Below are 24,904 nucleotides of genomic sequence, written 5' to 3'. Positions count from 1 at the left end.
TACCTACTTATAAATATATTCAAATTTCAAATTATATGATAATATACTAACAGTACTTTAAAACAGTATATTATTTTTTACAGTATATAAAAATGTAACATGAGAAAAACATAATTTTGAGTTTTTTTTAAATTTCTGTTCAAATTCTATTACAAGGGCCTCTACGAAAATATTTTCACCAGCCCCCTAGAATCTCCTCTAGAATACCTACTTGCTTTATAAAAAATATATAAAACCATAACTTTGTTGGTACCATATATCTTACCAAAAACTGCAGTTATTGACTATTATGAATATTTATGTAAATAAATAAGAGTGTACCTAGTTAATTATTTTCCTATTAATATTATTATTTTTTTTAAACATACATGTTTTTAAAAATATGTAAGCATTTAGGTATATTATGCGTGTGTGATTGTCTGTGGTTTCAATTTTTCAAACTTAAAATCGAGCGCCACACAAATATTTGTTGTCTTACAAATGCGTAACATAGCATATTTAATCTCGGCAGATCACATTAACAGGGGCGTGCCCAGGATTTCTTTTTGGGGATGGTTTAATTTAACCTTAAAGTTTTAAAGTTAAACTTCAGTACTTAGAACAATATCATTCAAATAAATGTAAGTATATACTGTATTAATAAGCCAGTCAAATTGGGGGAGGTTTGAACCCCCAGAACCACCTCCTCGGCACGCCCCTGCACATTAAGCTCGTTATTATAGTTTAATATTTGAAGTGAAATGATCTATTATGAAACGTGATGGTAAGAATGTGTTCGTATGTTGGTTTTTTAAGATTACTCAGTTTTAGGTGAGTTATGAGCATTTTTAAATTATGGTATACTGTATACGCATAACTTGTAAAAAAAATTAAGTATCATAAAAAAACAACATTATGTGTCCTGTGTCCCAGTGGGAAGATGGACTGCTACATCGGCCCGATAGACCATGATTTGACACGCTCACACAGCGAAGTATTTTTCTCGGGCGCTCGTTTTCGTGTGCATAAGCCAATCAAACTGTGTTAACACGGATAAACATTTCAATTGTCTTTCCACCACTTTAGAGGATTTTCATGCCTTGGAATTAACCCTTCTTGTAAGTATTTATCAACTTCAACAATAGCTGCGGATGTTGGATTTGTGGATATAAGTTTACTGCTTACCTCTTCATCAAAGTCATTCCAAATAGAATCTTCACCTAACGTCACAGATTGATTTTGTATAGCTGGTTGCATTGTATTTTTCATTCCAATATGTATGGTAGTAGCTTTTTCAATAATTGTTTTTTTTGATTCTGTAAATGAACTATTATTTAAGAATCCATATTTTTTAAATCTCGGATCAAGTATTGTGGCTTCTGCATAAATTTGTATTTTTTCAATCGGCCCAAATCTCTGTTCTACCTGTTGTTTTAATGTGGATATCATATCAGTTAATTGTTGTGAATCATAAAACTGTGTATCCAAGTATGTACATTGTTTGAGAAGTGCTCGGCTAAACACAACAGATTTTGAAATAGAAACCGAGTTCTCACTACTGATTTCTACTGTAATTTCCTTAAAATATTTTAATACTTCGCAGGACTTGGACATAATGTGCCAGTCTTCATTGGTCAAGTAAACATTATAATTACACTCTACTAATACAGAAGAAAGAGGAACTTTAAGATTCTGAATACGCTGAAACATCTCATACGTTGAGTTCCAACGTGTAACGACGTCCTGGATGAGCATTAAAGGAGGTGTTAAGCCCAATTGCTCTTGCATAGCTCTAAGTTTTTCAGCTGCCTGTGGACTTCTCTTAAAATGTCCAACAATTCCTCTAACTTTATCTCTTGTTTCAGATATTGACTTAAGGGCATTTTGTACTGCCAAATTTAAACTATGGGCAAAGCAACCTACATGCCTCCAACCACATAAACTGACAGCATTAACAATATTATGTGCATTGTCAGTTGTACATGCTGCAATGTTATTTTCCAAGCCCCATTTCTTAATGACCGCCAATAAATCATTTTTCAAATTTTCTGAAGTGTGTGATTCGGAATTTTGAACAAGAGAGAAGATAGGATTTCAATTCACATTCATTATTAATAAAATGGCATGTGACAGCAATGTAATTTTCATTTTTAATAGAAGTCCAACTATCGGTGGTAATGCTTACATATTTTGCATGGTCTTTTATTTCTTGTTTCACTTTATCATATATTTGATTATACATTATAGGTAATAAAGATTTCGACAACGTTTTTCTCGACGAAAGTGTATAACCAGGATTTAACAAATTTAAAAGTTTTACAAACTCCCTATCTTCAACAATACTGAAGGGATAGTATTCTTTCACAATCATTTTTAGAACTTGTTGATCTATAATTTTACGGCGTGATGCACCAAGAGGCTTAGATAAATACTGAGTAATGGGATTATTCACAAATCTAGAACTTTGAGGACGAATTGCATGTTCATTAGATGGAATTTGTAAGGATGTTTCAGTTTGGTTTACCGCTAGGTTAGTTGTTGAAATAATTGTATTCTAAAAATATAAATATATATATATAATTTTAATATTAGTATAACAGTATAAGTAATTACTAATTATTTAGTATTTATGTAGTCCTAACTAATAAAAATAAATAAAAAACTTATTAATTGAAATAATTTAGTTATTTATTTAAAATTATTTTATTTTATTTGACAAAATATTTTTTAATTTAACTTACAGTAGTAGAAGTTGATGGAGCATCATTTGGATCATCAACAGTCTCTTCTAATACACGTGTATTTCTATTTAATAAGTTGACAGTGGGATGTTTAGACTTAATATGTCTAATTAAGTTAGATGTTGAAGAGCGATTATTTTTTAATTTTGTGCGACAAAGACCACATTTTACATTTATGTTATCTGAGTCAAGTTGGAAATAATCCCAAATAATACTAGACTTACTCATTTTTAAATATTTAAATATTATAAGTGAAAAATAATGTTACAATTTTGAAACACTAACTTTGTGCACGGAAATAAACTGAACAAGAGTCAAGAATGACAAGAATACAAGACGATTACCAATTAAGATGAGACAACTTAAGTCAATGGTATTACATGTTAATGACAATTTTATACCATAAAATCATATTAGTCTCTTTACTGCAACAAGACTTGACGTGTTATAACGTGCCACTATGCAACTAGGAGTGTATATACTATATGTGATATTTAAATTATTTTTTAAGATCAGCATTTTAGTATATATTGGTAGTTTGGTACAATGCTTATTCTAATTTATAAAATTATTATTTTATAATTTTTATATTTAAAATAATACAGCTATTTATGCTACCTTGTAGTGTTCCATTTCGTTGTATTTGTCCACAAAATATAATTTATGAAAAAACATCGAATACACAAATTATATTTAACTAATTATATTTCAAATTAAGAACTCATGGGGCACATTGTTTTTTTGAAAAATAAAAAAATATAATAAATATATATGACATAATATGTATATTTAATAAAACATTCATATGTTCACAATAATATAACATTTTAAATTCAATTTGTATATAAAATAAAAGTTCAAATTAATTCCTCATTAGTCATTGTACTATATTTTAATATACATACTTAATAGTAAATAGTAAATACACAAGGATATGACATATTATTGTATTGCATTAAACCAGCGTTTCCCAAACCATGGGTCGCGACCCATTATTGGGTCGCGAAAGTTTTTTGGTGGGTCGCGACTCGTGGTTACGATTACAGTTATTTTAGCCGTAAATTGATAAATTCTTATGTTATATTTTATTTCATACTGAAGTCTAACTAGTATTGTAGAATAAATGACGTAAAGTTATTACGATTATATTTATTATATTTATTAATTAAGTTATTATTATTCAGTATATTGTATTTTATAAAAAACTCAATGATAAAATTGATTATAATAAAAATCTTATTTATTTACACTTTTACAGCGTACTTTTTTTTTTTTTTAGCGAGGGGTCGCGTACCTAATAAAGATTAAATTTGCAACGTGCTCTGATGTCTCATACATTAAATATAATATACAAAGGTACTAAAACGTAGATAATAATAATATTATAGACACATAATTGACGCACGACGTTGCGCGAATGACGCAATGCGTGGGAAGAAGCGGATGCAGGTGCAGATGACCAACAGGGACCTGAAGGTACCGCGGGAGTCCCTGGACGATATATAAGGGGGTCCAGATTAGGCACATTTTAGACGTGATCCACCAGAGTTAGCGCAAGCACCTTCACGTCACCCAGATTAATATTTTATGTCTCCTGGACTTAGAATATTTTTCATAGTTTAATTTATTAAATCATTTGGACTTAGAATAATTTTAAATAAAAAACACTTAGAATAATTTCGAGAGTTTCATTATTTCACTTTTCCTTTCCGATTCGACATCATTCAATTGATTGTACGTGGCACGTTACAAATTTATGGGTCGCCATTGCAAAAAGGTTGGGAAACGCTGCATTAAACAACAAAAACAATTTAGTAAATTAAAATTAATATTGAATAAGGTCTTCATACATTTTATAAATCAATAGTTCATATATTTAGTGATAGATAATCTAATACTCTGAAGAAACTCTTAAATGAATTGTCATATGAGTTGTTTAATTTAATGAACTGATAATTTGGAGTTAATGGGAGTCAATGGAAATTGAGAGTTGACTCACTGAGTTGACTCCCTGAGTGAACTCATTTGAGAGAACTGAGTCAAGTGAACTGACTCCTGTTATCAGTGGCGTATTTACGGGGGTGGTGTAAGGGGTTTCCACCCCCCCTAAAACCAAAATATTTTATACAATGGTTAGAGCAAAATAAAAACAAAGTACTAATATCTCGTAATTTGTATCATAAATATAATATAAACCCCCCCAGAAAAAAATCGTATCTACGCCACTGCCTGTTATTGAGTTGAAAATCCCATCTCTTTTCTGAAAAGTAATGGTAGAAAACTGCCGCACCGCGTCTGAGTTGGATGATAAAACACAAGTTAGGAACGTATGCAAGGTGTATAAATACACCTTGAACGTATGCAAACAGTTTTCGACTATTACTTTGATAAGTTAAATGCCAATTATACTGATAATAATTATACTGATTATACTGATAAGCTACTATTACTCACGGACTAAGATTAACACTTACTTAAGCACTCTGGAAACACTGGAAACGAACAATACTGCACAGTGCACAATATAATGAAAAGATCCACATCTGTTACGGAAAGTCAACGAGCGATTGTGGCGCCATCTCCTAGTCAATGTGTACAAACCTTACATCACAGAATAAAACAATGCTTACATGTTACTTGTTATAATAAGATATTTATTTTATACTTTTATAGTTTAAATAAATTTGTTTTTCATCAGCTTCATGAACTGTATTCAGTATTTCAGTGATTTGTTTAAACTTATAACACCAGACAGCGCCACAATCGCTCATTAACTTTGCGTAACAGATCTTGTTCAAATGATAAAGGTTCGTTTCCAGTCCTGTTAATCTTAGTCCGTGCTATTACTACCTACTGGGGACCTTGTGTCGCCGTTATAAATTTACAAAACTATATACATTTGTTACATTTTTTTTATATTTTTGGTGGCTGGGGAATTAAAAATTATTTTTAATTAAGCCATAACAATCTGTGTTTATTGACATAATTTTTGTAACAGGGCTGGCCATCTGGCTGCCCAAATTTCCAATAAATGTATTATAGTACCTACACTACTTTTAATTATTTAAATTAAATTATTTTAAATTATATGAAGTACCAAAACTTTATAAAATATTTTTTTTTTACTGGTACCTAGTACATTAATATAATTGTATAAGTATTTTATGTGGTACGTAACAGAAATTATGGTGTAGGTATCTAATAGTGTGTGTAGATTTAAATTTGTGTCCAAAGGGCTCAGCTCGTTTAGTCATGATAAATAAATAAATAACTATATCAAATATACATTATTAACTTTAAACATACATAACTTCATGACTTCATTTAAAAATAAAATATTCAACTAAAATAAGTGCAATTCGACCATACCCTGTTACACGTTGGTATTTTGATTGATCTGGAACTTGCATTTATTTGGGTATGGTCGAATTGCACTTGGGTTTAAAAAAGGTAATGGTCCAACTGCACTTGGGTAAAAAGCAGGTAGTAGTCGAATTGCACTTGGGCTCAAAAAAAGTATTTCAACCAAATTATCATACATTTGAAGGAGTTAAACATTTAGTAAACACTCATTTTTCTTCCCACTTATACAGGCTTAGGACTGACAATGATTTTAATCATCGGCGTGGTTAATACATCACATTATGTTAATGATATATTTATACATTCTTATATTATATTATACCTACCTAAATATTATTATTATACATTTTTTTTTTTAAATCGTCAAATTTAATTGTTGTCAAGGTTATATTTTTTTTTTGGTTTTATTATTTTTTGTAATAATGACAAACTGGTAATACACTTTTGAGTATATAAGTCAATATATTTTTCAATATTATTTATTTTTTTCTGATACCATGTTGTTGATGGTCTTATGTCAGTATTCTGCATTAAAATATAAGTATCGAATATCGATTTGTAATTGTGTTAAAACATCAATAAATACAAATATATTTATATATGTTTGTATGAAACAAATTTGCTTAAAAACATGCTATAAATCAAAATTAAATTGAGCTGTTCGTTTGCTTGAGAATTAAGATTATAATAAATATAAACATTACACATTTTTGAAAAATATTGTTTTAAAGTCTAAATTTTAAGGTCTAAATGTATTGAAAGTATAATAGGCAGAGCCGGATTAAGGATCAGAGCCGCCCTGGAGCAATATATATTTAATTGGTATTTCTTATCAAAAAGTCCTTAAAATAATATATGTATTTATAATAATGATTATCTACACTATGCGCTAGTCCATCCTAATAATAATATTATTGACACATTATTTTACTATTTAGTGCCATAGCTTATAATTTTATATTTTAAAATATAATATTACTCGATTTAACATTGAAAAAAAAGTGCACAGTATTTAATATTAGTATTACAAAAGTTATATGCCGCCCCAACAAATTTGCCGCTCTGGAGCAATAGCTTCTTAAGTATTTTAAAAAGATATATTATATGTATAGGTACTGTAGGTACTTAGAACAAAATAAATAATATCTCGAAACTGGTCAAAGTGTTCACTTAGATACTTTCACACATTTTTAAACGTCTCCTGGCCTTTCCATTCATATAGAATTTAGGCCTTGAGCTCCACCGGAACACGTTCAAATATTTTTTCCAAAATATGATTTTCATGTGTCGTGGGGCATTTGGCTATGGGCGTGCGGTCCATAAACATAATATACACGCTTTACATTAATTGTTCTAGTCCCCTCAAAAATTATGTATATAATTATATATCAGGTATATATTAATGTATTTAGTATTTGTATTATATATTATTATGTATACTATATTATTATATTAATCATATTAATAATTTCTTCTGCTATAAGTTTTAACTCATACACAATTACAGTGAAATTATACAGAAATTAAGATTAGAATTATGTGCAACTATCAACTTAATTATGAGGGATAAAATATCAAACCTAAACAATCATAGAATAATTATTTTTAGTTACAGTCAAAAAACTGTAAATTGCGTGTATTTTGCAGTATTTTAGTTGAAGTGCTATAAATTGGTCAATTTTGGACTTAGAAAGTTGGTTTGATTACCAAAATATATAGATCAGATTGTATAATATAATATAAAATATTTTTGTGTACCTAATACCTATCATTACATCAATTTTATTCACAAAAACATTCTGTACGAAATATATGTGGGTACTATAATACTACACAATATGATAAATTATAAATAAAAATAAATTATAATTTAATTTAATTTATCATGATACTACACAACTATGACTTTTATTTATATAGTTAATTATTATAGTTGATTAATGATAATCATATTATAATACACACAAGGTAGTTATTATAACTACATTGAATATACATAATACGAGGTAAAAAAATCATTTTAAGATAAACGGAAGCGGACCTACACCAGCAGGCTCGTGGACGCATACACACTGATCCGCGGAAAAACCCATGATCTTATGAATTATGATTAGTCAGTTTCAATCATAGACCTATTATCTAAATAGTTAAATAGTTAATAGGCTATGGTTTCAATGAAACACCATAAACTTTTCCTCAATAATATAATCGGTATGTTAAGGTTAACGTTAACTGTTTAGTGTTTATTGTTATTTGTTGTCAGTACTCAGAGTCAGTTGTCACTTGTCCGTACAGTGTACCATGTTTACTGTTGTAATATTTTAATATTGTAGTGCCGCTAAATAATAATATGATCAGACATTATTATAATTAATATTATTCTTGTTAATATATCGGGTGTTGTGTAAGTGTCATTAAATAAAGAACTTCAAGTCTTCAAACATGTCAAGTCAACGAAGTGGTTATGAAAACAGAAAACGTAAAGCCTGTATAGAAGCAGAACTAGGTATTAAAAATTAAAAGTAAATGTCCAATAAAACATTATTTTAAATCAAGCACATCCAATTTTCAGTTGTAAGTAATACATTTTTTGGCAATTTTAATGTAAGAAATAAATCATTTATCGAGAGTACTTAGATAGACTAAATTTATATATATGTATTATTGGTGTCTACAGCTGGTTCAGCTAACTCAACAAATTCCATATTCGACAGTTAAAAGAAAAGTGAAAATAAGGAACTATATACTGATGATGGTATGTATTTTTATTGTAAAACAATAAATTTAACAAACTTTAATTTTTTTATGGTTTTAATATTTCTATCAACAGCTAGTGCTGAAAATACAACAGATTCCGTATTCGACATTTACTAAGAAATGTGAAAATAAGGAACTATGTAGTGATAATGGTATGTATTTTTAGTAGCTTGTTAGTTAAATTACCTATATATAATTTATTATATATTTTTGCGGTTTAAAGTTAATATGGTGATTGGTGAATGTATATGATCCAGTTAATACATTTTCAGAAAATCTCTTAGAGTTCCAAATCAAATTTTGAAAGGACGTTACACAGCATTTTGTTTCCCTTGTCGCTGCTTTTAGGTAAGGGTACAATACCAGAAGTAATTAATAAAAAGTGTCTACTCTTATAGACAAAACGTCAAATTCTCAATTTTAGTTAAACAAAAAAATGAACTTGAAATAGGTAACTGTATACAACCAATTGTTCGAAGAACTCATTTCTGGCATTAACTCGAGGTTTAACCAAGAACTTGTGCAATTAGTTCAAGCTTTAGCAAGCATGATTTTCTAGATTACGCCTGTAATCAATATTACAAACAACCATTTCAATATTATCAAAATTTGCAAATGTCCGGTAGATATATTGGAATCTAAGATGAAACTATCAAAATATTTATCAGATACCATACTAATAATGAATCTATTCATGCATGGCTTGATTATAATATAATATTATTATTCAGTGTAATAACAGTTACAAGTTGTTCCTGTGAAAGGGTATTTTCAAAACTAACAATGGTACAAAATAAATTAAAGAGTTCTATGCAACAAGACCAACTTAACAACTTAATAGTTTATTATTAATGTTTACTGAATCAGAACTAACATCTAGTATTAACATTGCTACTGTGATTGACAAATTCAAATGATGGGAAATAGTAAAATTCATTTATAATTGTTTTTAAATTTTAGTTAATATATAATTACACATTTATACATTATAACATTATTTGCTTTATGTATTAATTTAACAACTAAATAGAATTTTTGTTTATTGAATCAAGCTTTTTTTTAAATGTTGGGCAATGTGTTTTGTTATTAAACATTGTCAATATTCATTGTTTTATTGTTACAGATTGTTTGATGGAAGGAATGTTTGGTGATAATAACCACTTATATCACAGAAGTAATGAATATTAGAGTTTTTACAAATCAATGTTGTTGCAATAAAGTTCCTTAACCCTTACTAAATGAAAATGAACACTACCTGGGTAAGTTATTCTAGTTAATTATTTACAATAATTGTTTACATTAGTCATGTAGTTACAGGTAACAAAATATTTAACAATAAATCTGTTACTATGACATTTTTAACACTAGTGGATTTAACCCATTGAGTAATACTCAATAATACTATATTACTCAATGATTTAACCATGCTCTACGTTACCTTTTTTTTTTGTTATATTTCAATTTGTATGTAAACTTAAGCATGGATATATTTAAAAGTATATCCTTAGCCTACTTGAATCTAACTTAACCTAATATAATTATAAAATTATTTTCAGCTTATGCAATTTGAGATTGGATACTAAAACGACTAGTTGTTGATGAACGATGAATAGTGATTCAAAGAAGTCTCTGGAATATTTTACATGTTTCTTTGGTCCAATACATCAAGTCTCATCCATGCATCACACATATCCTTTTTATCATTGTTTTAAATAATTTACCATCATAACTTAAATTTGCAGAGGCACTAAAGAATATATTTTTTTGAACTGGACAGGTGTAATTTTTTCAATGATAAGCTTATACAATGATGTATACATGTTTTGATTTGTGATTTATTGAAATGTTGAATTATATAATTTTATTGTGGTGTCCAATTCAAAACTTGTAATGTGAAAACATAATATGTACATATGAATACAATTATACAAATAAGTCCCTAGTGATAAGTTTGAAAATAGATTTTTAACAGAACTGGAAGTATGTTACTGATAAATACTTTTTTAGATACACATACCAATGTATATTTTGATGTTTTAAACTTAACTATGTTCATTAATTTTAATGTCTTACTATTACAATACAATAACTGTTTGATCATATCTGGAATAGTCTCTCTTCTAAAATGGCATTTATATATTATATTGTGACATTTAGAGCATAAATTGATAATATTCCTATAAAAAGCCTCAACAAGAGCAAAAAACAAAATATAAAAATACAGTTTGATGAAAATCCCAAACTAATTAAGCTTAAGGTACAGAAATGGATAACCTAAAAGTCTTAAAATAACATAACGTTTAAGAATAATTCCAATAACATTTGCTAGCAATCTTAATCACTACATAAGATCTGATTATGTCTATAATAAATTTCTTGGTAGAACTGAAAAACAACATTTTCTTTCATTCTATATTCTTAATGGAATATTAGTTTATAATGATGCCTGACATTGATTGAGATATTTTTCTTAGATGGGTTGGTAATTAAATGTATAGTAGTACTTGTTTTTCTTCAGAAAGTAGTTAAATGCACAACATTTGCTACTGATCAGTAAATCTAAGTGTTGGGCTATATGACATGTTTCTTTCATGTTACTTTCAACTAGAAAATTGCAATCATATGTACAAAAAGCAGGAAAATAATTAACATAAGCAGCATTCACCTGAAGACAAGTATTGTGTAAAAGCATTAAAAAAAAAAAAAAAATTAGTGCATCAAGTACTGTCCTATACTTATTATATTAATTGTAATATTATATTTATTTTGTTTAAATTAAATAGTGATCCCAATTGACACAGATGATTTTATGTTAAATTATTTTTAAAAAATTGTCCATAGAATTTTTCTATTGCTAGTTTCTACAGAAGTTGTTTTTAATATTCAATATGATGTTAACAGTTTTTTCTTTTTTTTTTATCAGATACTATTCCTATTATATATAATATAAATATAATATACTCTGGTAATTTCACTCAAGATGAAAAACAATATTTTAGTTATATTATTATTTATCACTTTCATTTCTGTTATGTCAAGAACTATTAATATCAAACAAACGTATGTCAATAAACACAGTGGTAGATCATGCAATATATTTTAGTCGTTAATTAACATTAGTTTTGGTAATTATAATCTATAATCTCAATAAGTTAAGGGAAATATTTACTTAATAATATTTATATAATAATATATATATTAATATATATTATTAGTTTTAAATACTTAAGACAAAACGAAAAAATCCAAGACAGTGGAGATTCTATCGGTGTTAAAAATGGCTCTTGAAAAAAAAAAATTCCACTATTTGTATTAGATATATTATGGAACAAATCAGAATTTCGTGTATACCTACCAGGGATTCTAAATCCAATTTTTTTTTTTAAATAGCTGGGCAGTTTATATATTATTTAAAATATCATAGACGAACATATATTATATCTATTAAATCATGCCTGATGAGAGTCAATACCTATAGAGTCTTGAACTAAAAAAGTTATGAATGGTTATATAAGTTATAAATTAAATGTATTGTAAAATTATATTATTTGACTTAAATTAAATAAACTAACTAAGTCATATTTTTAAGGGTGAGCATTGATTATGTAGTTAAAATGTTTAAAAAAAGAAAAAGTTAATTTTTTTTAAACTATTTAAATTTTTTAATTAACTTCAGAATATAATTATAGTTGAATTTATCATTTATTAGCTATTAACTATATTGACTTAGAACAATCTTGTGTTCACCAAACTTATCTTGACTTAAATGTATTCATTGACATGCTCACTTTTGCATATCTTGGCGTTAACTCTACCATTGGCGGTCCTCAGTCCGTATGAAAAAGAAGGAAGGGTGCTTTAACGACATTATTATTTTTTTGTAATTTTCAAGTATTTAAAATTAATCATGCTTCTTTTGGTTTATTATAATTGAAAGTCATGTATTGTTCTTTTAAATTGATTTTTAATCGTAATACTATCTTTAATGTGTTTTTTTATTTTTATTTTGTAGGTTATATTATCATTGCTGAAGTTGTAGCCAGTGTTTATAATGCACAGGACTAGGACATGTAGTGTGAATTGGAAAGTGGAAACAATACCTAATTCAGACATTTAAAGTAATTATGGAAATTGGATTGATTAATCTTTTGACATTGAAATACGTTTTATGATAAATATTACCTAGTAAACATTTCAGATTTATAAGATGTCAAGTTTAGGTCTATATATCTACAGAATTCTATGTGGAAGTCTTATGTGTCTATAGACTATAGAATCTATTTAAGGTTTATTAGACTTATTATTTTATAAAAATACTATTTATGCGTTGTTTTTCTTTATTTTAAAATGTATTTTTTTTTTTTACAAAATCGGGTGACAAAGCAAGACAAATTTGCTGAAGTATAAAAGAATAAAAGACCTATGAATGATAGAACTACAGTAAAAGACCAAAAACGTGATAAAAGAAGGAAATGTATTAGTCAATGTTTTAGAGTTTCCTTTATTTGATGATATGTGTAAAATCCTTATTTGTGAAGTAAATATCTAACACATAATAATTAAAGTATACCTAATTTATTATTATTATTGGTATTTTTAGCTGATTTATGGCGCTATTTTCATTAAGATGTTCATAAGACTAAGAGCAAAATCAAACCAAATATTGAAGAGCCTGAAAATATCAATCCATTTATGCAATATTCACAATCAGGAAACCATTGGAGTGGTAAAGGAAGGAAATCTACTAGCCACTATTTATGGGATTCTGAGTTACCTAGTTTTGATGTTCCAAAATCTCACTCTTTCTTAAAATTTTTACCATCTACAGATATATTTTAATTTCTAATTGTTAATAAAAGGTACATATTGTATAAAAAACCAGTTAATCAATAAAATACATATTCAGAGGTGTTCCCAATATTTTTTTTGAGAGTATACTAAAATTAAATCATCAAAAACCAAAATATAAACATTTAAAATACATTACAAATATTTTTATTATTGGTTATATAAGAGTAAAGCCGGTAAAGAGCGTGTTAATAATATGTAAACAATTTTAAATAGATTTTTTACATATCCTCTTTAAATTATACCTCGTCAATCTTTATAAATACTAAAAAATAAAGAGTATGACTTTTTCAGTCATAAATAATTGACGTAAATATGGTAAAATTACTTAATTAAATTAATTTTGTTTTTTCCTTTGTATATGATTTGAGTGTATTTATAATTTTGACATTTTGTAAAAATATCTTGAGAGTTAAAATCGCAAATCGATTGAGACTTGAGAGCATACTCAGTATACCCATATTATTGAAAAAAAATCTTGAGAGTATACGGAGTATATGTAGTATACCCTATGGGAACACCCCTGTACATATTTAACAATTATCAATTCAAATTGTTTTAAAGCAATTTTTTTTATAGATGATCAGTTTTCACCTCTAATATTTGCCTCATCATCAAATTCCCCATCATATCCAATTCCATCAAACCACCGTGATGAATCAAACAATTTAGAAAGGTAATTAACAAAAATATTTACTATTTATTTTTCAGTATTGATTTACTAAAGATAAATGTATTCATAGCATAAAAATCTGAAATAAAATAACTGATGACATTACAGTTTCAAGAACATAGGAAAACCAATGATTTACTCAATAAATTGTTGATAACCAGATCAGAAGATGATGTTTCGATACCACAAAATTTCAACAGAGAACATTTTACTATTACTTTTGCTTACTTGCTTACTGTTCCTTTAAATGACATTCAACATTTAGCAAAATCATTAAAACTAGCTGCATCAAGACATTAATTAATTGTATGCAATATTCAAATAATTAATTGTTTTATAAGTTTAACATTTGATGAATTAACAAAGCAATTATATTTGTTCACACTTTTATTCGATTGAACGGCTTAAGCAATGCGGTTGTTCTACAATTGAAGATACTTCTGATTTAATGCTTCAATTATTGTTTACTGACTTATGTGGCTCCTTGTATAATTGTGAGGGAAAAATTAAAATAAATTTATTTTTATGGATCCAACAATTCATGGCATTATTATTGGTAATTATTATCATAATAATAATTATACATAAAATATTTGAATAATGTTTTTATATTTTATAGATATAGCCTTGTTTAAGCATCTAGAAGATACAGAACAAACAGTAGTAAGAAAAATAAAAAAAATTGTTTGAGGTTAGCACCAATAAGAATTAATAGTAAAATAGGGCAAAAATATCACAAAACAAAAACATAATTATATATTATTAGCTATTATTTACTTAAATTAAAGTAAAAAGACAAAATATCAATTAGATATTTATATTTTATACTAATATAAATGTGATAGATACTATTTTATAACATTAATTTTGAATACCATAAGTATTAATTTTGTATTTTGATTTTTCATTGCATATAAATGGTTTTTAAATGCATACTATGCAATATTGTTATGTTAAATTTTATAGTAAAATAGTATTTATAGTTGTGAACCTGTTATAGTATTAATCGCTTAAAATTGCTGTGTATTTATTTTTGTTTATATGCATATTTTATTTCTTAAAAAATTGTATGTATTGATTTTAAGATTAAAAACTATGGTTGAACATCAATCTTGTATACTTTATAAATTATGTTAAAAATAATGAAAATAAAATACATTTTTTTTTTACATATTTATTATTTTATAGGGTATATTCTACAGAATAAGAACATAATGCATACTTCTAAGGTTTTTTGAACACATAAATCCAGTCTCTAGCTATAACTGACAAAAATGTTTTTTAAATTAAAGTACTTAACTAAAACCTTACTACCACATACTACTATTTTTTCCCTAATAACTTATTTTTAAAATTACTAATATATTGTAATATAATAACAGTAATATTTTATATCATTTTTATACCAAATATATTTTAATTTCAATGATAATATTTTCTGTTACTGTTTTTATTTATTTATCTCCATTAATGTACCTAATTATTGAGTATAATGTATGACTTGAATAGTCTTAAATTATCTAATAAATTAACTGTTATTTTACTATTATACTAAAATATGCATCTATTAGATATATAATAAATTAGGTATTATAGTAATCTATTAAGTTCAAACTACTATAATTTCTGTTAAAACTATGTACCCAACATGATTAAAATTTGATGTTTGATGTCATTATGTTATACTCTTATAACACTACTATGTATGTACACATAAATTTTGCTTAATTAAACATTGTCCATTTGTAATTAATCAATTAATCAACTAATGCAAGAGTAATAAAATATTAAACAAAATAAAAATTTAAATATTATTTAATTTAGCGGCAAGTGATAGTGTAATTTGTTGTTTATTCCAAGCCAAGTGGATATGATATTTTTCATCCATGATAGTGATATAAACCGTTTTCGTTTTTACTGATATAAACCGTTTTTTTTTACTGTCTGGTTAAAAATAATACTTACATAATAATATTATGATTAATATGATATTATCTTTAATCTTTTTAACCGATTACCACAGATATATATAATAAACTAGATTGCTAACTATTGATAAGACGTGAATCAAAGTTCCGCCATTTTATCTGAGGCCAGAAGTATTATCAATCATTATCACTTGATTAAATCCGGAATAACGATCCGGTTAACGTTTTTGGTTTTTCTAAGACTACTTTTTTTTAAATTATTTATTATTTTTATATAGTATAGTAAATTAGTAAAGTTTAATTGTTATTAAATAATTATGCCCTATAAATGTTGTGCGTATGGTTGTAATAATGTCGATGGAGTGGACAAGAATATTAAGTTATTTAGGTAAAATTATAAATATTAAATGAAAAATGTATCTATTATTTTACTTATTTTCTTTTAAAGATTTCCTTTGAATGAAACCACAAAAAAAGAATGGGTGAATGCCATACAGAGAAAAGATTTTACGGCAACCAAATATAGTAGACTGTGCAGTGCACATTTTAATCCCAATGATTTTGTTGAAAATCCAGACAGATTAATTTTAAAAGAAGGTATAGTTCCTAGCAATTTTAATTATCCTGCCACTCACATTCAAAAATACAGGAAGAAAAATTAACTGGAAATGTTTATTCTCCAGTGCTTGATGAAATAGTTCAGAATAACAGTAGTCTAGGTATTTAACCAATTATCACTTATCTACCTATATATAAAGTAAAATTTTTACTAATTTACATTATTAGATGATTTAACACCTTTAAATGAAATGGATACAGCAATTGACTTAACATATTATGGACCCAGTGAGTACAAATTTGTAAATTTTAAAAAGTTATTTAATATATTTAATTTTATTTTAGATACTAGTCTTTCACCACATACACCAACATATACACCTTCTCTTCAGAGGAAGAAACTAAAAAGAAAAATTGAAGAATCTCCGGTAAAAAGTAGTTTGAGAAAAAAGGTTAAAGCACTGCAACAGACAGTACGAAGACAGAAATTGAAAATAACTACAATTGAGGTATTATTTAATGACAGTATGGTAGGTGTGGTTATATGTGGTATAAGGTAATCATGTGATTTAATTAATGTTTGTTAGCTATGTTTTTCATTCATTACTCCTCTCAGAATCTAACATATGTATTTTATGTAATTATAACAAGAATTAACAAATAAATGGTAACTATATGATATATTTTGTGTGTGCATTATTATTTATAACATAAATATATTTCCAATGTCAGTATGTCACTTTGGCTATGCAAAGTTAGTGAATTATTAGTGTACATTTTTTGTAAGTACCTAATGATATCTATTCTGGTTTATGTATTGGATATGGATTTGTCAATATTTGTTCAGTGATTGAAAATGGTAAAACTGCAAGCAAATATTTTTATATAATATTAAAATTATTAGGAGTTGATGTCTACAATCAAATCATCAACTGACACAGAAACCACTGACACAATTGCAAAAAAATTTACACAAACATTTTTAAATGATTTAATATACAAAATACTAATGTAGAACTACAGCAAGACGATATACTGATGAAGTAAAAATTTGCCACGACAATTTATTTTTATTCCCCTAAAGCTTACAGTTATATCAGGTATAATTATACTAAATCTATAAATTGTATTAGTAAAATTGTTATTTAAGTACAAAATGCTCAGTCATAATTTAATTTAAAGGTCTTCAATTAGCCTACCAAGCCCTAGTGCTATTAGAAATTGGATTTCAATATTGAAACAAATATGCATATGCTAATCTTAGTACATTCAAAATATTAGGTTGTGACTTAACCAATCGTATGATTTAATTAAATCTGATTTCAAAATTGACCTCTTCACACCAAACATATATTTTACACCTGAGCGTGCCACAATGTTAAGTTAGCCAGAAATGCATTAGGGACTTTTGGAGCTTTTAAAGATGAAAATAGTAATTTAATAGAGTGGAGATATATTGATAAACTATTTAAATTACAAAATGAAATAGGATTTAAATTAGGAAACAAAATAAGTTCAGCTCATATAAATTGGAAAGGAAATTCAATGAAGGTCAAACTTGCTGTACAATTATTAAGCAGTTCCGTTGCAGACGCTCTTGCATATCTCACTCAAACTTCAATAGAATTTGAGAAGTGTGAAGCAACAATTAAATTTATTCGTATTATTGATGAAATATTTGATTTTTTGAACTCTAGAAATCCATTTGCAAAAGGATTGAAACAACCAATTTATATTCACAATATTCAATACCTAGAAAAAAAAATGAAAAATAATATAGAATACTTGTATTCTTTAAAGACAGTAACAGGTGAATATTTATGGAAGAGTAAGAGAAAAACATTTATTATTGGTTTAGCTACAGCTGTGAAGTCAACATTAGCTATAGCGAAAGATTTATTGGCAAACCATAGTTTTAAGTTCATACTCACTTACAAATTCAGTCAAGACGCCATAGAAATATTCTTCAGTTTTATGCGGGGCAAATTTGGGCATAATAATAACCCAAATTGTTTGGAGTTTAAAAATGCTCTAAAAAGTATCTTATTGCATAATTCTATAAAAATGAGCTCTGGAAATTGTGCATTGTTGTCACCAGTTGAAGATTCACTTTTTGCGATTAAATGGAACTATAAAAAACCCAAAGAGCAATGTAATGATGAGATTTATTATTATTTATTGGCAGAACATTGTAACAATACATTTCTTAGTTTGATCACTGAAAATGTTTTGTATTACATCAGTGGATATGTAGTAAAAACACTCTTACAGAATTTGAAGTGTGAATCTTGTATTCGAGCTATTCTAGATACTCCAAGTGCCCATGATCATACATACTGCAATGAAGGAGATGATAATAAATCAATTAAGAAATTTACATTTGTAAAACAACGAGGCGGTCTTAAACTACCTTCAGATAGTGTCTATAAAACTATTAGATTGACAGAAACTTTGTTTAAATCATTGATAATTGATAAAAAAAAATTGTTTGTTAAAAACATGGACCAAAAAATAATTATTTATGTACAAAATGAATTGGCAAACATCTTCAACAGTATTCAGAGAGTGTAATGATTGTTGGGATACAACCGACCTTTATACAACCACATAAAATAGATATAATAAACCAAATAACCAGAACATACCTCAAGATACGACTACATGCCTACAGTAAAATACTGACATCGTCAATTGTAAAAACGGCAAGCAAAAGACAAAAACTGACAAAAACTATTTTATTTTATAATATGTAATTTACTGATCAACGTTATATTACTAATAGCTTGCTATAGTTTATAACAGCTACCTATACTATATACCTATTTATATGTAAAACTAAAAATATTTAAAAGTATATTTAATTGAATTGATTTAAGTAATTATTAATTATAACTAATTGTGATTTACAGAATTATTTTTCTAATATCGAAAAAAAACATTTGTTATCAATATAAATAATAAGTGATATGGTGTTCCGGCCTCGATTAAAATGGCGGATTGTTGGCTTCAATTAAATACACAGGCTGTATAGGCCAGTTAGCAATCTAGTTTATTATATATATCTGTGCCGATTACTGATTAGTGATTAGTGATAAATGATTAGTAGTCTAAAAAGATATAATCACTTAAACCGTGATAATAATTAATAATATTATGCTAAATCATGATATAATAAACTTTATATCATTATATCATGTGCTAAATGAAATGAATACATGAATACTGGAACTGAATAGTGAATAATGAATATACATTTAAATAAATCCTTCATAATGGCTTCAACCGTCATCGTTAAGTTTTAAAGGTAAAACACTAAAACATTAGAATTCGTGGGCCGTGGCTTTACGCCAATAACTAAAAAGAATGTATACTTATAGTTTGTTATCTTAGGAAATAGTAAATTTTGTAATACATTACAGAATATTGTATTGTTTTTGAAATGTGTCAATATTAAACGTTTAGTAATTGTTCGTATTAAAATAATTTGTATTTTACAGAATAGAATTAGTCATTATACTTACATACAAATTTTAATACATCATCATGAAAATTTCCCGATTAAATATCCAAATTCGGACAATTTACACTAGCATTCGTTTGCAAACCAAGCCATCTGAACTGTATGATCAACGGGTGAATGATGGTCAATTAATCAACGATGATCATCAGCGTAAGATTGTCAAACAGCTAGATGACGTATATACATCATTGAAAGATTATTCACCACCATCACAAAATGTAATTTCAAAATTGTTTGGTGGACTGAAAAAGCCCTTAAACGGTGTTTACATGCATGGATCAGTTGGATGTGGTAAAACCATGTTAATGGATTTATTTTTTTCCTGTTGCGAAGTAATTATTTTATTTTGTAACTATTAATATTGATACTAACATATTTTTAAAGTTGACTACAAAATTAAAACACAAGTATAAAGTTGTGTATAACAATATTGATGAGTATATGTTTTAATCAGAATCAATTTGCAGTTGATTATTTATTTAATATAACTGTTTTTTAACATGAACATTTTTTTCTTTGTTATTAATTAAGTATACTTTAAATTGTTGATATATAAGAAATAAAATAATGGCAAAAAAATGTATACATTTTAGTACAAATTACTACTCAACACAATATTAATAATTGGGATTACTCAAAATTCATACTAATTATATGCAAATTTTCCAATTTTATAGGTCGAAAAAAAACGAAGAGTCCATTTTGATGAGTTTATGTTGGATATTCATAATAGAGTTCATAATTTAAGATTGAGCACTAAAAACAATTTTGATGCAATTCCAATGGTTGCTGATACAATACTAGAACAATCATGGTTACTTTGTTTCGATGAATTTCAGGTACTTAAAATAAAATTATTTCTTAAGTACCACACTTCTAATTGTAGGACTATCATAAATTCTTGCTAGGTGACTGACATAGCAAATGCAATGATATTGAAACGACTTTTCACTGAACTTTTTGATAAAGGTATGGTTATGGTAGCGACCAGTAATCGTAAGCCAGATGATTTATATAAGAATGGACTACAACGATTTTTGTTTTTACCATTTATACCAGTTTTAAAACAACATTCTATAGTAGTAAATTTGGATTCTGGAATTGATTATAGAGTTATAAGAGCAAAAAGTGGATATAAATCATATTTTGTGTGAGTAGGTATAAATTATAAACTTTATTTTTATAAAAACAATAACTCGAGGTACTATTACACTATCAATGTGTTCCATTATTCTTTGTTATCCATGCTCAGAATTTTCTTGTTATTCACTAAATTAAATAATATTGTATAGTATAGCCCATAGGGGTAAAATTATTTTAAAAGTTTATTAATAAACACATTCAATAACCTCAAAATCACTACGGAAAAGTAGTTGATTATTTTCAACTATTTAGTATATTAATTTAAACATGGTATTGATAGAATAATGGTTCCTCTGCTAATAACTTAAGAATTTTTAAATACAAAATAGACTAAAGTTTTATGGTATTTAATTACAAATTTATTGTTATTTACTGAAAATGTTTATTTAATTTTCCTTAGGCGAAATGTTGATTCCATAAAAGATTTTGAAAACTCTATTAAAAGATTTACTAATAGTGAAAATGATACTGTTAGACCAAGAACTTTAGTTATTATGCAAAGGAATCTTACATTCCAAAGAGTATGTGGACAAATCTTGGATGCTTCTTTTGAAGAACTATGTGATAGGGTAAATATTATATTTCACCCAATATACTTTAAAAGTTTACAATAAAAATGCTTTAGCCTTTAGGAGCTGTGGATTACTTATATTTAGCTCAAATGTTTCACACAATAGCTATTAGAGATGTTCCTCAACTGGATTTAGATTCATTATCGCCATTAAGACGTTTTATCACTCTGATTGATACACTTTATGACAATAAGGTAATCTTAAAGATTTTATTTTTTCATCAACAATAAGTAATATAAATTTTTTTTTAGATATTTGTTCTAATATACGCCGATAAACCAGTAAAAGAATTATTTGTAGCTAAAAAAACAGGTGGATTAGGTGATGACCAAAAGGTTCTTATGGACGATTTGAATTTACAACCCGAATCGGTAAAGTATTATAACATCTTATATGTTTCTAATATATTAAAAATTATAAATATCATAAAATCTACTATTTAAACTAATGACAGTTTTTACATAGATATTTCTTAAGAGAAACATTTACATGTATAACTCTCAAGAAATTAAGTTGCTCACTGAATTTGGAATTCTATTGATATCTGTTTACTATTAATATTCTCATAAAAATTATTTTAAAAAGTAACATAGTACTGCAAAAAAAAAACTCAATTATTAAATTAAACTTGAGTGTCAAGTGATACATAATTTACTTTTTGTATAAGCCTCATTGACGTATAAACATGTTTATATACATCTATGATTAGCCTTAATAATGTGTTATGACTAGGGTTCGGGACTTTTTGCATTTACATGTATTTTTGTAGTTATCGTAGATTATTCTAGGTGAGTTGTAAATTTGTTTTATGAAATGGTCAAATTAAATACCAAGTAGGAATTTGCATATTTCATCATATTTTAAGAAAAGTGTATATTTAAGAAATGTTTAGCATATTTTTGCATATTTCGCATTATTATTATTATTTTTATAAATGTAAAATTGTTGGGAAAAATCATAATTGGATGGTCATAGTTTATCGTATCTAACATGTACTTCTGTTTACGATAGTCTCTTTATCTCTTAATAATCAACCTTTTTATTTACAATTCGACAATTAAATAGTTATGGTAAAACCTAATGACATCTAGATTATAAATTGTACAATGAAAAGAAAGCTGTATGTGTCTTTTAATTGTGTCATTTTTTTTATAATCAACTTGTTTTATTTCACATATTTAAAAATGCCCAAAATAAATAGCACTTTAATAATATACTTAATGCGTTTTTCAAAAACAAAATAAAAAATGAGCTGCATATTTTGATGATTTTTACTGTATATTTCAATCATTTTAAATGCAACAAGTCCTGAACCCTAGTTATAACCAAATATGTTATCTCCATTATACTAATGCTAATACATTACATGGCAAATTTTATTTAAGGGTTCACCGTCTAAACTTCTGAAAGTATGATTTAATTTAGGTTTTCTTTTTTAATTCCAATACACAGCAAATTATATTATTAAACCAGTGATTATAACATTAAGCAGTATTCATTATAGTATTAACGTTATGGTTTTAGACTAATGCTAAAGCAAATGTATTTACTGGGGATGAAGAAATATTTGCATTTGATCGAACAGTATCGAGGCTCATGGAAATGCAATCAATTGATTATTGGAAAAATAACCGTTCCAAAGTATAATCGTAAAGTAGTTGGTATTATATTATTAATTAGTTACCATTTTTATAATCATGTTAAATGATATTGTTATTTGTTTACTTGTTTAGTTACAATTATTTTACTGTGAAATATTATACATGTATGATTATTAATAATTAAGAACAAACTTGGACTATTTAATTGTAGGTGTTTTTCTTCTATGAAATCATAACATATCTAATAATTAGAGAATGCAATAAAATTATTATCTACCTATACAATAATATTAAAACTATTTTATGTACAATTGTATGCTTTAAAAAACTTAAGTTAATAAACTAAAAACATTGTAATTAAAACAAAAAAATATGTATGTTTTCTATTTTCAAAAAAAAGCAATAAATATCTTAAATTAATAATTTTCACTGTAATTTTCAGTTTTTTCTTTTTAAATATCCTTATAGTTTTCTTTTTCCTTTTTAAGCATAGTAAATAAAAGTTTATAAGAATACATAACAGACTGTAAACTAAAGAAATAATTTATCAGTAGACCTATTATTTTTATTTGCTACATAATAACATGTCAATGTTGGTGGTGGGTGTGATTGTAACATATTTCATTGTGAATACATTTTATTATGCCTACATACAATCAATAATAAACTTATAAAGTCATAGTAACTTTACAAATATTTATGTGTTGAACTTTAAATTTTATGTTATTAAATAAAAGACGATTTAAAGCAAAAAAATTGTTTTTGTTCTTATATAAGATTTTCTCATTTGTTTTGTAGGTGTATGGAAATTATTTAAGTTGTAATTTTTATTTTATGTAAGGTATAGTGGGCATAAAAATAATACTATAGAGAATAGTATTATAATATTAGGTAACTTAATAATTGATAGTAATTGAAACAGATAATAAAATAAAATAACTAATTAGTGTAGAAAACTGTGTCTTATGTTGAAGTGATAAATATAATATAATTATAAATCATTTAAAATTCTAGTTTGATAAATAGAAATATCAAAGAATTCAAAAACTCTATATTTGTCATTAGTAAGAACTAACCTTGAATTTGGTTCACTAATTTGATCTTGTAATTCTTTATAATCTATATAAAAAAACTTAATATACATTTTTTTAAAAGAATTTCTTATATCACACATGCATATCAATAGAGACATTGTTAATAATTAATGTTATTTAAAACTTT

The 24,904-nt window shown here is 26.4% G+C and overlaps 2 protein-coding genes and 5 long non-coding RNA genes across 19 annotated transcripts; 5 read left to right on the top strand and 2 right to left on the bottom strand.

The window, feature by feature from the left end:
• Nucleotides 1-1,041: 1,041 nt before the first annotated feature.
• LOC126555701 (zinc finger BED domain-containing protein 4-like) lies at nucleotides 1,042-2,948 on the bottom strand. Its single transcript, XM_050210593.1, has 4 exons — nucleotides 2,721-2,948; nucleotides 2,146-2,533; nucleotides 1,536-2,027; nucleotides 1,042-1,268 (listed from the first exon to the last, which is right to left on the bottom strand). The coding sequence occupies exons 1-4, from the start codon at nucleotides 2,946-2,948 to the stop codon at nucleotides 1,042-1,044; spliced, it is 1,335 nt and encodes a 444-aa protein (XP_050066550.1).
• A 5,162-nt stretch (nucleotides 2,949-8,110) lies between these two features.
• Nucleotides 8,111-9,187, top strand: LOC126555705 (uncharacterized). Its single transcript, XR_007606926.1, has 4 exons — nucleotides 8,111-8,657; nucleotides 8,761-8,838; nucleotides 8,914-8,992; nucleotides 9,064-9,187. It is a non-coding gene; the product is annotated as an uncharacterized LOC126555705 (long non-coding RNA).
• A 774-nt stretch (nucleotides 9,188-9,961) lies between these two features.
• On the top strand, nucleotides 9,962-10,546 carry LOC126555706 (uncharacterized). The gene is made up of 2 exons (XR_007606927.1): nucleotides 9,962-10,099; nucleotides 10,397-10,546. It is a non-coding gene; the product is annotated as an uncharacterized LOC126555706 (long non-coding RNA).
• A 229-nt stretch (nucleotides 10,547-10,775) lies between these two features.
• On the top strand, nucleotides 10,776-15,748 carry LOC126555702 (uncharacterized). Of its 11 annotated transcripts, none has more exons than XR_007606919.1 (8): nucleotides 10,776-11,097; nucleotides 12,853-12,958; nucleotides 13,039-13,377; nucleotides 13,441-13,699; nucleotides 14,268-14,364; nucleotides 14,470-14,667; nucleotides 14,771-14,917; nucleotides 14,981-15,739. It is a non-coding gene; the product is annotated as an uncharacterized LOC126555702 (long non-coding RNA). The 11 variants fall into 11 exon arrangements; XR_007606918.1 differs by having other exon boundaries at nucleotides 13,027-13,377; XR_007606921.1 differs by having other exon boundaries at nucleotides 10,777-11,097; nucleotides 13,224-13,377; nucleotides 14,981-15,263.
• A 781-nt stretch (nucleotides 15,749-16,529) lies between these two features.
• On the top strand, nucleotides 16,530-17,530 carry LOC126555703 (uncharacterized). Its single transcript, XR_007606923.1, has 4 exons — nucleotides 16,530-16,677; nucleotides 16,738-17,008; nucleotides 17,076-17,135; nucleotides 17,193-17,530. It is a non-coding gene; the product is annotated as an uncharacterized LOC126555703 (long non-coding RNA).
• A 693-nt stretch (nucleotides 17,531-18,223) lies between these two features.
• On the bottom strand, nucleotides 18,224-19,786 carry LOC126555704 (uncharacterized). Of its 2 annotated transcripts, none has more exons than XR_007606924.1 (4): nucleotides 19,493-19,786; nucleotides 19,049-19,183; nucleotides 18,779-18,976; nucleotides 18,224-18,599 (listed from the first exon to the last, which is right to left on the bottom strand). It is a non-coding gene; the product is annotated as an uncharacterized LOC126555704 (long non-coding RNA). The 2 variants fall into 2 exon arrangements; XR_007606925.1 differs by having other exon boundaries at nucleotides 18,783-18,976.
• Nucleotides 19,787-19,923: 137 nt separating this feature from the next.
• Nucleotides 19,924-23,968, top strand: LOC114132339 (putative ATPase N2B). Of its 2 annotated transcripts, none has more exons than XM_027997776.2 (8): nucleotides 19,924-20,151; nucleotides 20,350-20,699; nucleotides 21,045-21,206; nucleotides 21,276-21,517; nucleotides 21,911-22,079; nucleotides 22,136-22,276; nucleotides 22,334-22,453; nucleotides 23,607-23,968. In XM_027997776.2, the coding sequence occupies exons 2-8, from the start codon at nucleotides 20,391-20,393 to the stop codon at nucleotides 23,727-23,729; spliced, it is 1,266 nt and encodes a 421-aa protein (XP_027853577.2). In that variant the 5' UTR covers nucleotides 19,924-20,151; nucleotides 20,350-20,390; the 3' UTR covers nucleotides 23,730-23,968. The 2 variants fall into 2 exon arrangements, with proteins under 2 accessions (XP_027853577.2, XP_027853576.2); XM_027997775.2 differs by having other exon boundaries at nucleotides 20,345-20,699; nucleotides 23,607-23,967.
• The last annotated feature ends 936 nt before the right edge of the window (nucleotides 23,969-24,904 follow it).

The sequence above is a fragment of the Aphis gossypii genome, unplaced genomic scaffold, assembly GCF_020184175.1.
Source record: "Aphis gossypii isolate Hap1 unplaced genomic scaffold, ASM2018417v2 Contig01013, whole genome shotgun sequence".
Lineage (NCBI taxonomy): Eukaryota > Metazoa > Arthropoda > Insecta > Hemiptera > Aphididae > Aphis > Aphis gossypii.
The sequence above is the reverse complement of the archived record's forward strand: the minus strand, read 5'-3'. Positions and strand labels throughout refer to the sequence as shown.

Bases quoted from the DNA above. Each gene is read 5' to 3' on its own strand.
- LOC126555701 (XM_050210593.1), bottom strand. From the start codon at position 2,948: ATGAGTAAGTCTAGTATTATTTGGGATTATTTCCAACTTGACTCAGAT. The intron at 2,534-2,720 runs GTAAGTTAAATT...TTATATTTTTAG, and splicing joins CTCCATCAACTTCTACTACT to AATACAATTATTTCAACAAC. The intron at 2,028-2,145 runs GTTGGACTTCTA...CACACACTTCAG, and splicing joins TGTAAGCATTACCACCGATA to AAAATTTGAAAAATGATTTA.
- LOC114132339 (XM_027997776.2), top strand. From the start codon at position 20,391: ATGAAAATTTCCCGATTAAATATCCAAATTCGGACAATTTACACTAGC. The intron at 21,207-21,275 runs GTACTTAAAATA...AATTCTTGCTAG, and splicing joins TTTGTTTCGATGAATTTCAG to GTGACTGACATAGCAAATGC. The intron at 22,277-22,333 runs GTAATCTTAAAG...ATTTTTTTTTAG, and splicing joins ATACACTTTATGACAATAAG to ATATTTGTTCTAATATACGC.